The sequence below is a fragment of the Phragmites australis genome, chromosome 9 (genome assembly GCF_958298935.1).
Source record: "Phragmites australis chromosome 9, lpPhrAust1.1, whole genome shotgun sequence".
Lineage (NCBI taxonomy): Eukaryota > Viridiplantae > Streptophyta > Magnoliopsida > Poales > Poaceae > Phragmites > Phragmites australis.
The window spans coordinates 27,827,650-27,840,430 of NC_084929.1; the positions used below are offsets into that span (position 1 = coordinate 27,827,650).

At 41.8% G+C, this 12,781-nt stretch overlaps 1 protein-coding gene across 1 annotated transcript; it reads left to right on the plus strand.

Moving 5' to 3' along the window:
* Nucleotides 1–475: 475 nt before the first annotated feature.
* On the plus strand, nucleotides 476–2,989 carry LOC133928969 (protein TRANSPARENT TESTA 1-like). Its single transcript, XM_062375522.1, has 2 exons — nucleotides 476–1,310; nucleotides 2,078–2,989. Exons 1-2 carry the CDS (start codon nucleotides 624–626, stop codon nucleotides 2,540–2,542), a joined length of 1,152 nt encoding a protein of 383 aa, XP_062231506.1. The 5' UTR covers nucleotides 476–623; the 3' UTR covers nucleotides 2,543–2,989.
* The last annotated feature ends 9,792 nt before the right edge of the window (nucleotides 2,990–12,781 follow it).

Sequence of the window (12,781 nt, forward strand, 5' to 3'; positions counted from 1 at the left end):
CATGCTCCGCAATCATATCCTAGAGGCTAGAGTAAAGAAATACGTCCGTGTAAGACACGCATAAAAAATCTGAGTATAATATTTACAGAAAGTATGCAACTCCAATATATGAACTATATATGTATATACAGTAGTATCTACCTATCTTGTTGGAATTGAATTGGAATGGGAACACAACTGCACTTTCTACTTCTATTATTCTGCGGTGCAAAAAAGTGAGGTTTTACCAATTCTAGCCCAATCGGTAAAACATATGCCTAGAGGATACGTTTTCTTTGAGCTACTACTCGATTGATGACTCTCTGTAACATTCCCTAAATTAACCTAGCATACTCCCCCCACTCCCACCATACAGCAGTAACCATGTATCAAATTTTCACATATGCATGTACACGTATGGTTTATTACATTGTTTATTTGTGTTGAGATTTGTATTGAAGAAGTAAGTGAAAAGGAATTATGAGGTAGATAGCTTCCCCATTTCTTCCTGGCCGTGACATGCACGCCTTCACATAGACGACGACCCATCTCCTCTCCTCTCTTCTTCTCCACACCACCAGACCCCAGCTATAAAGCAGTACGCACCTCAGTCCGAGGCATATGCGTATCGAGGGATCGACTCTATGGTGTTAAGGGCTTGCGCAATGGAGGGTGCGGCTGCGGCTGCGGCGGGCACTTTCGGCGGCGTGCCGTTCTTCGAGTGGCTGAAACCGAGGCCCTCGTCACCGCCTCCGTCGCCGTTGTCCTCCTCGTCGACGTCGTCCTCGTCCCTCTCAGCGCCGTCGACCGACCGATCAGTCGGTGAAGGCCGTGAGCGCGATACCATGCTGTGCTTGCCGCTTCTTGGTAAGCTCGAGGGGAGGGCGACGACTCCTGATCGTGGCCGGAACCCTGTCGAAGACGAGCTGAGCAATATTTCCACCACCGGCACGCAAGAAGAGGCCGCCGGTGTTGATCTGAACATAGGCTTGCCGGAAAGCGGCGGCTATAGTTCTGAAGAGGCGCCCATGGATGAGGAAGATGATGAAGATGATGAAGAGGAGGATTATTTGGAGGGAGAGGAGGAGAAGCCAAGGCAGCATGAGAAGTGCAAGGCGCAAGCAGGAGAGCAATTCCAGAGTGAGATGGTGGAGTCCATGGAGGGATCAGACAGCATACCTGTGACCGGTGAGGAGAACATAATCAAAGGCGTCATCGGCAGCCGCGGCCGGCGGTACTGGATCCCGACGCCGGCGCAGATACTCATCGGCCCGGTGCAGTTCATCTGCCATGTTTGCAGCAAGACATTCAACAGATACAACAACATGCAGGTGATTAATCTTTGTATCTCGTACCTGCCTAATTTTAACGCACGGTTTCAATTCTCTCTTCTTTGGATCGTGCACCTTTCCCGGTTCGGATTTTTGTCAGAGTTCGCCCCTTTTTATATATAAAAAAATTATTACGGATGCTTTCAAGTAAGCGTGCTACTACTTGACTTCATTTATTTAATAGTTCGATCAATTCATACTCATAACACAGAGTGACGGGGAAAATGCATGTTTCCTAAAATCTCAATTATTTGTTCCTAATAATTGAAACATTTGGATCATCAATATTAAAAAAACAAAAGCACGTAATAAGATTGTGCAGTCAATTGGGAAAGGTAGCATGTGTCTCTTCTTCTTCTTCTTCGACAGATACTAATATTACTTGCATTAGTCTACCGGTCATCATGTATGCGTGATATGCATGGACAAAATGCTTCTCCTTTCGTTGGCATATCAACTTGGTATCTGACCTGGCCTACCAAGTGTTTCATGTGTACCCGCAAGGAATCAAACGCAGGAAAAAGAATAGGGGACAAAGTCAACCCCAATAACACTACAACGACACTGTTAGTACTCCAATTCACACACCTTTCCTCTCCATTCTCCAACATGATAACAGAGACAAACATGTTCGATAGATCGAGTGCCAACTGCCAAGAATATATTCCTCGTTTACGTCACATCGATTATCGGCTGCTTATTCTTTTTTTTCTTTTTTTTTGCGATGCCACATCTCAACGTCGATGCATGTTTGTGTCTGCATGCAGATGCACATGTGGGGCCACGGGCGCGAGTACCGGAAGGGCCCGGGGTCGCTCAAGGGCACGCAGGCGGCGACGCTGGCGCTGCTGAAGCTGCCGTGCTACTGCTGCGCGCCCGGGTGCCGCAGCAACGTGGCGCACCCGCGCGCGCGGCCGCTCAAGGACTTCCGCACGCTGCAGACGCACTACAAGCGCAAGCACGGCGCCAAGCACTTCGGTTGCCGCCGCTGCGGCAAGCCCTTCGCCGTCAAGGGCGACTGGCGCACGCACGAGAAGAACTGCGGCAAGCGCTGGTTCTGCACCTGCGGCTCCGACTTCAAGCACAAGCGCTCCCTCAACGACCACGTCCGGTCCTTCGGCGGCGGCCACTACCCCGTCGCCCCCCACCATGCGCCGGCCGCCGTGCCGCCGCAGCCCAAGCAGCGCATCATACGCTTCGACCAGGCACCATGGAATGGAACCCATGCGTGACACGTTTAACACGTACGTACATACAGAGTTACATTGATTGCACAGGATGCATGCGTACTACATGGAGGCGTACGCACATACTCGTAGACAATAAGATCTTGGAGAGATTGCCTCGGAGGCTGTGAAGTAGATGAATTTTCTTCCGAAGGAGACGAGCTGCAGAGACTGCTATGGTTAAGCTATTGTCTCCAGCGCAATTTGCAAAGGGAGAAAATTTCTCAGCTTCACAAGCTAATATAAATTTTGGCAGCCATATGTCAAAATATCATGCATGACTTAATTTTATGAAATTAAGTGCACGTGCTAATTTGTTGTTAACATCCGATGGATCGATCATTGCATGGTGTAACTCATTTGCAAATTATCATGTATTTATCTTTATTTTACATGGAACGTATATTACTCATGCAGCTTAATTTATCATCCATTTCTTCCACGTGGTTATCTTTGTCATGAAGTTTACTTTTCATCAATGCTACAGAAATCATTTGTACAGACGGTTCGGAAATCCCGTGCGGGACGCTTTTTCAAATCATCTGTGCAAAAGAGTCTGTACAAATCAGATTTCTACAGACGAATTTTAAACTGTCTGTACAAACGATTTATACAGTCGGCTCTAATAAGGAGCCGTCTGTACTATAGAATATTACAGACGGCTCGAATCTTCAAGCCGTCTGTGATAAAGTAATAGTATAGACGACTCCAATAACGAGTCGTCTATGAATGGAATATCATAGACGGCTCCAATAACAAGTCGTCTATGCATGGAATATCATAGATGGCTCCAACTGCGAGCCGTCTATGCGAGCCATCTATGATATTCCATAGTACATATGGCTTCTTATTAAAGCCGTCTGTACTATGGGACAGTACAGACGGCTTAAAACTTTGATCTGTATGTGAACTAGGAATACCAACTGTCTATTGTGCATTTGTACAGATGGTTGTATTTCTAGAACCGTTTGTACAATCATATCATATATACAATTCTGAATTTATATATTACCGAATTTACAATCGACATATCAATAATAAATCATTCACACAACAGTAAAATATCATACACACAACATATCATTTGTATTGAAACAACAACATATTTATCATTTGCATTAAAACTCCATACACACCGTAGATCGAACTTATACATTCAATGTCACAAAGTCACACATATAGTCATAAGCATAAACAGAAGTAAAATGTCAATATTACAAAGCCTCACAATATTTGCAAAGCATTCTTCATTCTTAAGTCAACTCCGTGCCTGACAATATATAAACTAACAAATTAGCTTTAGCACACTAAATTAAAAGGAAGTAATGAGCTATATCATTTGCCATAAAGGTATGATACATCAATAAACTACAAGATGCAAGGGTTTTCAATATATTGAAATGACCAGCTTTTATGAAGATTATAAACCTTGGCTCTTAAAGTTGTCATGATCATGAAATTCACCGTTCTCCTTTATGATATCCGCGTGTATAAAATGGATGAGCTATTTTTTAATATACATGAGAATGTCCTTCACGAGATTATTTGTAATACATTTATATGTCTGTAGAAGAAAATTCAAATAGTTAGGCACAACAATAAAAAATGCATCTTAATAATAATTACACTAACCGACGGATATATTGGTGGACTAAAGCCAACGATTTGCAGCATATACTAGGCAACATAGAACCCACTGAGGTTGGTGCCCTGCAGCTGCCTGTGACATTGCAAAAATTTGTGCATAGTACATTTAGTTCTATGGAATGCATATAATAATGGTAAATTAATGTGAGATGGAGGAATTATTACCGGGAACTAATATTGGTGGGTCACTGAGGGTTTATCTCTCTGTACAATCCCACCCATCGAAACATACTTCATAAATCCTTGTCAATAAGTCTGTTAGATCTGAATACCTCTCTGAGTCGTAGTACATTGACTCGAGATATATGCAGTGTTGTTTGTGTGAATAGATACAAACTAGGATAAAATGGTCTGGGTAGTTATACGGTAGAAGAATAAGGTCATTCGATCCACACAGAGCGACCATGGCCTCCGCGATGTATTTCTCGACCTCCCCCAGAGACCAAGTGATCGTTGACCCACATACGACCTGTGGGTCGAGGAATTCAATTCTCGAATTCTCTTTCATGGCTTCTTAAATCATAAGTCTACACATAAGAGTAATGTAGATGAATGAGCGCATCTATGAGTTAGACGGTTCATTAAGCATAGACCATGATTAATAACACTTACATTATCTAGCATCTCATTAGACTGACGTCCAGCTTCTCACAATGGTAGAGGAGGAATAAATCCTTGAAGGTCACGAGGATGGTTCCAGCTGGTTTCAGGAAATGTTGCCGCTAGTACTTGACGCTGAAACAAGGAGAAAGTTGTTTCTCCTCATGGATCCTCTTCATGTATAGGTCGTGCAAAATCTAACTTGCCCATCCCAATTACTCTAACGCTGTCTTGCTCATTAACGGCTGGTCTACCACGTAGGTATTTGATAGAGTTTTTTCTTCTACCTGCTTGCTCTTGTCCTTCTGTTTGTTGGCTCTGTGCTTTCCAGGTGGTGCTATTTTGGTAGACTGTTGGCCAATTTTGTTGGACAATTGTTGTTGCTTATGTCATGCAGAAGGAGATTTGACCTTCAGCGTAGCACGACGAAAAGAGAAGTCGCTGACGTCGCATACTGGAGACATAGGTCGTTGGGGCGGTGGAGGGGCAACTACTGTTATGAACTTCTTTGGCCACTAGATGAAGGAGTGGACGGCCTCCCCAAGTGTCCTAATATCGTCCTCTGGGAGAATAGGAAGTGGGATGGACGTGCAATTCCTGTATACCATGTCCATTGACACCCTAGCATAACCAGGCTATAGCTAGAGCACGTGGATCTTCTATTCCCCACCACATGGGAATGCTAAGCTCGTGTCAACCTCAATGATGTTATATGAACCAACAGTGGTGGGCAGTAAGAACTTGCACTTGGTGGCCGCCTCTATGTCATCGACCGGGGGGGGGGGGTCACCTTCAAATCCGTTGATAGGGAAGTCATGTTGATCGAGCATGTTGTTTGGATCGTTATCTGGTGCCGATGCATAGCTGCTCCGGTGCCGAGCCGGTGGAGATTCAAGTGTCATGGCTGCATCCTGCTGCCTCATTGCCCATACTCGCTCCTTGACCTATTGTTCCATCCTTTTTGCAAGTATATGTATTGTTCTTTTATCCTTGTTTCGACCTCAGCGACAATCTCCATTCTTATCTATTCACGTTCGACTGCTTCATGCTCAGCTTTGTTTCTCCTTCGGCTCCTATATGAATCGGCGTTGTTAGGGAATCCCAACTTCTATGGAACATAAACACCTACGCTACAAGTGTGACCCGGGTGCTCTTTGTTCCCTAGAGCCGAGGTTAGTATATCTTTTTCCTGAGATGGCTGGAATGATCCTTGAGTGGATTCTTCCAAAAGTTGGAGGATCCTTTGAGCCACTTGCTCGGTTTCTGGCTTCCTGAAGGTGACAGAACCATCGACCGAGTGTATAGCCCTTCCTCAGAACCAGTTCCAGACCCACCTCTCTGGGATCTATGATAATGGTGTGGAGCAGTTCTCTCGAGCTACCTGCTCATCCTCCTTATCCCAGTCCAACTCCATGTGCATGTACCCACTGGTGCTAAGCCTGTGGGTGTGCGTGTTGCGTGACTGGCGCACCTTGTTAGCCTGACTCTGCTGCTGACATTCCTCAAATTAGCACCTCGCCATAAACTCTGCCCATTAATCCACCAAGTACCCATAAGCAATATTATTGGGGATGAGATCCTGCTTCACATATGTATTATACAGCTCACTCTTAAAGATCTTGCCCATCTTAGCTATTGCCTATCTTTTCACATCCTCCAAGAAGCATCCTTCAGGGAAGTCAAATTAGGCTTTAATTGTCTTCCACAAGAAGTTTTTGTCGCTCTGTGGCATGACATTCCAATTTGGGTAGGTTATCCTGACCCTTATCCTTTCAAGTGAGGCACATGCTCTATGGAATGCCGCCTGAGCTTACTGAGGCTGTGTTGGCACGCCCGCCTCATTGACATGAGTTATGGTGTAGTGGCCCGTGGGCATTTGATTTTTGTCTCAACCACCTTGCTTTCGTTTCTACGCCCAAGTTTCTTCTGTTTGCTCCTGAGAAGTGGCCTCCACATCTTGTTGAGCAGTGACATCCTCTTGTTGTTGAGGAGAAGAGGTCTGAGGCAATTCAAGTTCATCTCCAGACACCATCTTCAAAATAGGAGAAGTCACATGCTTATTAGGAACTTGTTATAATGGTAGAAGATTATTCATAGAAATAGAGGAAAGAAAATGAATTAAGGCATGTGTTTTAAACTTACAATTAAATTTAACGTGTCTAGAGGAAGCGTTTAAACCTAAGTGGAGTATGAAAGTCTCATACGTCTGTATTAGATTTTGCACTAGTTAAAGCTAACTTTGATGTAAAGTCATCCTATCTCAAAAGATTAACAAAAGGTTGCTACTGTCATCGAGGACAAAGATTCAAATCAAGTCTTGGATTGCTCTTTGTACATGAGTAAATCAATTTAAGGGTGCTTTATGATTTTCTATGAGCTAAATCGCATGAAGTCCTTAAAGGAACATCACCGACTAATAATTTGATTAAAACATCTAATCCTAATAGATCGATATTAACCAAGTTTACATCAGCTATAGCCACGAAGCAACATCACCGTGTTAAATCATCCAATATTTAACATATGCAGCATGATAATGCAAGCATCAAGCATCATATAGGTCCTAGGAGCATAACCACACATCACAGATTGCATGACTAACAAGAATGCTTTTGATCCAACAGTCTTGGTGGCCATGTTCATATTGATATCAGTACGTACAAAAACCACTCCGATATATGGCACACATAAAAGTAACACATACTAATTAATTCAAAACATGATGGTCTGGATAAAATTTATACTAACTAATATGTGGGCAAAAAAACTAATAGATGTTAGGGAGTCAGATAAAAGAAAAAAGGAAAGAAAGTGATCTGGCCATTGTGTGATATAGTGACATTAGTAATGATATGTCATGTGTGTCAAGTAGTAATATACCAAATACAGGATGGACACAATATAAGAATGTATAGAAATTAACATATGAAAGTGAAACAATTTTCAAAACTATCCAAGGCAATAAAAAGAAGCATGACCAATGCTTAAATGATTCGATCTAGCATACAACATGAAAGAGGAACATCCAACTCTGAATCTTATGTTGAGCATAAATGCAAGCATCATATATACAAAATGTAATGAACTCCATCATATGGAGAAGAGCGCATACAACAGTGATCTCAAGGAAATAGATGTCGTTTATAGTAATCAGTAATCTACAAAATATCAAAAATTGAGTTCTAAAAAAAAGCATACTACAGTTCAAATGGCAATCATAAGTGAATAGTAGTTTATATTACACATGAATTTGCAACTGGTAACGTATTGTTGACTGCATCCATTATGCTGAGAACCCAAAAACTAAAGAACATATACATTTCAAGGAGAATTCTCATAAGAATGGTGCTACAGTAAGTTAAAAGCATATCCACTGGTGGCAAAAACTTATATGAAATACTTCACTTGCTCACATAAGGGCATTAAGCAAGACAAGTGATAGATGATAAAAAAAAACAAAGTGGACAAAGAAAAAATGCCTCTGAAGGACCACAAAACAAGTGCACAAGAACTTTTTTTAAATCAAAGTGAACCTATTTGCTCTTAATAGAACCAAAAAACAAAGTGAACCTATTTGCTCTTAATAGAAGGATCGATACTGATCATAAATGCAGATATTTATCTGATCAAAACAACACATTCCAGTAATTAACAACACCAAGTAACTAGGTGATGTACTCAACTAGAAAGAGAGGGAAATATTTCATTCATATGCATAGATGCTGTGGGTGTATCCTAATTTTAGCTTCTCAAGCACAAAACACCAATATCAAACTCAAACATGCCAATACTCTCTACTAGAATTTTTCCAAGCCTTTTCCAAAAATTCTTACTGCTTGCCGGGGAGGGAGGTCACCGAGAGGGAGCCGTCGGGAGAGGGGCCGCCAGGAGGGAGGTCAATGAGTGAGAGGACGCCAGGAGGGAGGTCACTGGGAGGGAGGAGGCTGGGAGGGGGCCGCCGGGGAGGGAGGTCGCCGGGAGGGGGGTCATCGGGGAGGAGCACGGTCGCCAAAGAGGTCGCCAGGAGGAGCGTAGGAGAAGGAGACGGCTAGGGTTTAGGAATGAACTGGGTAGCGGCACGGGTTGAACAGTATTTATACCCTCGTTAGTACATACGGGTCATAAGGTAGAGCCGCCTGTACTAACATTAGTACAGACGACTATTTATGAAGATCTGTCTGTACTAATATTATGGTTACAGATGGCTCGCTGTACATAGCCGTCTGTACTGATATTAGTATAGATGGTTCTTTATAAATAGCATTCTGTACTCGTATTACAAACTGTTCAAAATAATAACCCGTCTATACTATTGATTTTCCAAAAAATTGCAAAATTTATAAATAATTTATACGAACTTCAAATGAGATAAAAATTTTATATAAATTTATGGTTTAATGTGTACTATCAAATAGTGTAGATCTCATTCATGTTACTGTAACAAAAAAAAATCTAACATCAACACTAAACATGCTATTGGTCTCAGAAACTATTCATCATTAAAGTCGTTGCTGTCTGAGAGAGGGAAGTAATCAAATTTAATTGTACTTTTATTTGTACTTCTTGATCTTAACACCACGTATAGTACACATTAAACCATAAATGTACGAACCATCTGAGCTAGTAATTTTTCAGACAATTGACTTTAATTTGTAAAATTCATATCTAATTCATACAATTTTCAAATGAGATAAAACTTTTATGTAAATTTTTTGTTTAATGTATACTATCACATGGTGTAGGACTCACTTATGTAATTAATGTAACCCTAAATTAAACTTGAGCATTAGACATATTTATTGAAGTGAACTAAAACTAGCAAAATTCATAACTAATTCATCCAAACTCTAAATTAATCAGATAATTTTTTAAGTAAATTTATAACTAATTTCATTTAACATATTACATTGCAATATATAGGTACATAACAATCGAGTAACATCATACAGCTTTAACAATTAGTGCTTCTTGATGATCGACGTGTAGATAGCAAGAGACTACGGTCAGAAGTTGTTCTTCGTTAAGGGTAGGTGCCATCTCCAAGAGGGTACTCATCAAATTGATTGTACTCTTCTTCGTCCACGACATTCTCAACTCCGATAATTCTTCTTTTTCCTTCAAGGACTACGTGAAGCTTTAGATTTGCTAGTCTTGCACATAGAAGACCTAGACAACTTGCTTAGTGAGTAAAAATGGTTTGTCTTTGTATGTGGCACGTTCGAGATCGACAGTAGTCATTCCATACTTATCTACCTTAACACTTGAGAGTGTGACCCAACGGCACTGAAAGAGGGGGATATTGAAATGTACATAGTCGAGTTCCCAAATCTCCTCTATGTACCTATAGTGCGCACATACCCCCACATTTGTCCTAGAAGGCATCTATGCACACACCGTTGTTCTGTACCATGCTCTTACTATCTTGTGCTCTAGTATAAAAGGTGTACCCATTTATATCGTATGCTTTAAATTTCACGACTGTGTGACTTGGACATCTTTCTAACCAGCCAATGTTATCCTCTGTTGAACTATTATTACTGAATCGCGCTGCCAACCAGTTGTTGAAGCTGTGGTTGTGCTGTTTTGTGATCCAAGCCTCCGTACAACTTGAATTCTCTCTGCGTAGGATGTCCTTACGCATGTCAATATGTGGGGATACTTCAGCCATGTGTTGCAAGACTGTGAAATAGGCTTTAGATAATGTGGCAAAATCAGCAATGATTGCTTTCCTACATGTGGTCCCCTTCCCATCCAGTCTCCCCTCATGGCGAGACATGGGCACACCTATCGGTTTGAGCTACTCTATGTAATCAATGCAGAACTCGACTACCTCTTCGGTTATGCAATCTTGGACGATACTGCCCTCCGGACAAGATCAATTCCATACACACTCTTGAGAATTCCCATGTACCTCTCAAACGGGTACATCTAACATAGGAATATTGGATCGCATATCTTTATCTCTCTCACGAGGTGAGCGATAACATGTACCATGATATCGAAAAATGGCAGAGGAAAGTACATCTCAAGATGACATAGTGTCTTCACCACATTGGCTTGCAAAACATCAAGTACTTCGGGATCGATGACCTTCTAGGTAATTGTGTCTTGAAGATAGGTTGGCTGGATATTTCGGATTGCAACAAGAAGCATCTATGTCATCAACACATGGCAATCATGGGACTTCATGCCAACTAATTTCAGATCTTGCATCGAAATAAGTTTTGAGATGTTGGCGGAGTAACCGGACGGAACTTTCACACCATGCAAGCACCGGCATAGTTCGGTTCTCTCGGCCTTTTTTAGATTATAGCAGGCAGGAGAAAGTCTTGTTCTACCTTTTTCGAAGGGCTCAGGTGCCAACTCAGGCTTGATCTTCAAATCAACCAAGTCAAGCCTTGCATTCAGGCCATCCTTCGTCTTGCCTGGAATATTAAGTAAAATGCCAATCAAGCTTTCACACATGCTCTTCTCTACATGCATGATGTCGATGCAGTAGCAAACTTCAAGGTGATACCACATACTCTTGGTACCATCTAAGCAATGAGGGCACGCGGTGTCTACTTGTTTACTCTAGCCCTAAAGATTACGTAGTGCAGGCAAATCATTGATCGTGCTAAACAATAGGACGTGTATCGTGAAATTCTCTCTTTGTACACATCTCATACTTGCGCCCCTTCGTTCCACAATGTTTTTAGATCTTCCACCAATGGTCTTAGGTATACATCAATATCGTTCTCCGGTTGTTTCAGACCTTGGATAAGCAACGACATCATCAAGTACTTCCACTTCATACATAGCCAAGGAGGTAGGTTGTAAATACTGAGTACAACTAGCCAAGTGATGTGCCTGCTGCTCATGTTCCCAACAGGATTTATCCCGTCCGTGCTCAAAGCAAACGTTATATTCCTCAATTCTGTGCCAAAGTCATCGAAGATCATGTCGATGTTTCTCCACTGGGGAGAATCGGCAGGGTGCCTTAACTTTACATCTTGCTTGCGGCCCTCCGAGTGCCAGCACAATAATTTGGCCTCTTTTCGATTCACAAACAAACACTTAAGACGCGAAATTATATGCAGATACCACACCACCTTAGCAAGAATTCTTTTCTTCACCTCGTTGTCGTCTGTTGACTCTTACGCTTGTATCGAGATTCTTTGCACACTAGACATTAATGCAAATCTGATAGATCTTTACGGTAGAAGATACAGTTATTAGGACATACATGTATCCTTTCTACATCCATCCCTAATGGACAAAGAACCTGATTTATTTTGTATGTGCTTTTGGGCAGCTCGTTTCCATCTGAAAGCATGTCCGATAAGAGTTCTAATAGCGTCGTGAAACTCTTGTCCGACCAACCATCGCTTGCTTTCAATTTTTTAGCAGATCAAGCATAGATGACAACTTTGTGTATTCTGGTTTGCATCCAGGGAACAATGGTTTCTTTGAGTTCTCAATCAAAGACATGAATTTGTTAAAGTCTCTTTGAGTATTCAAGTTCACGTCTGCATCGCACAACATCTAATACAACCTATCATCGTTGCCTGCACCACCACAATCATCATCATATGCACTAAATTCCACGTCATCTTCTCTTCTTACGTTGACTTCGGGTTCTTCGACGATACCAACATCTTCGTGTAACATATTCTGCTCTTCACCATATTTGGTCCAACACGTGTAGTCTGATTTGAAGCCCCTGATAATCAAGTGTGTTTGGATCTATAGGGCTACATTCTGTCTAAGAAAAAATCTTTCGTTTCTACAACCACAACAAGGACAATATATACATTCAACACCCTTCCAAACGATCCTCCTTGGCAGTTGCCAGAAAAACCGTCACACCATCAAGGTACCCTTGGTTCGTACTAGAATCGTATATCCAGCCACGATCCATCTACAATGTATGAAGTAAATTAATGTCAAATCAACCTAATAAAAGACAACAACCAAGATTTTTGTCAAAAAAATAGAGTTGCCATGCATGCATACATG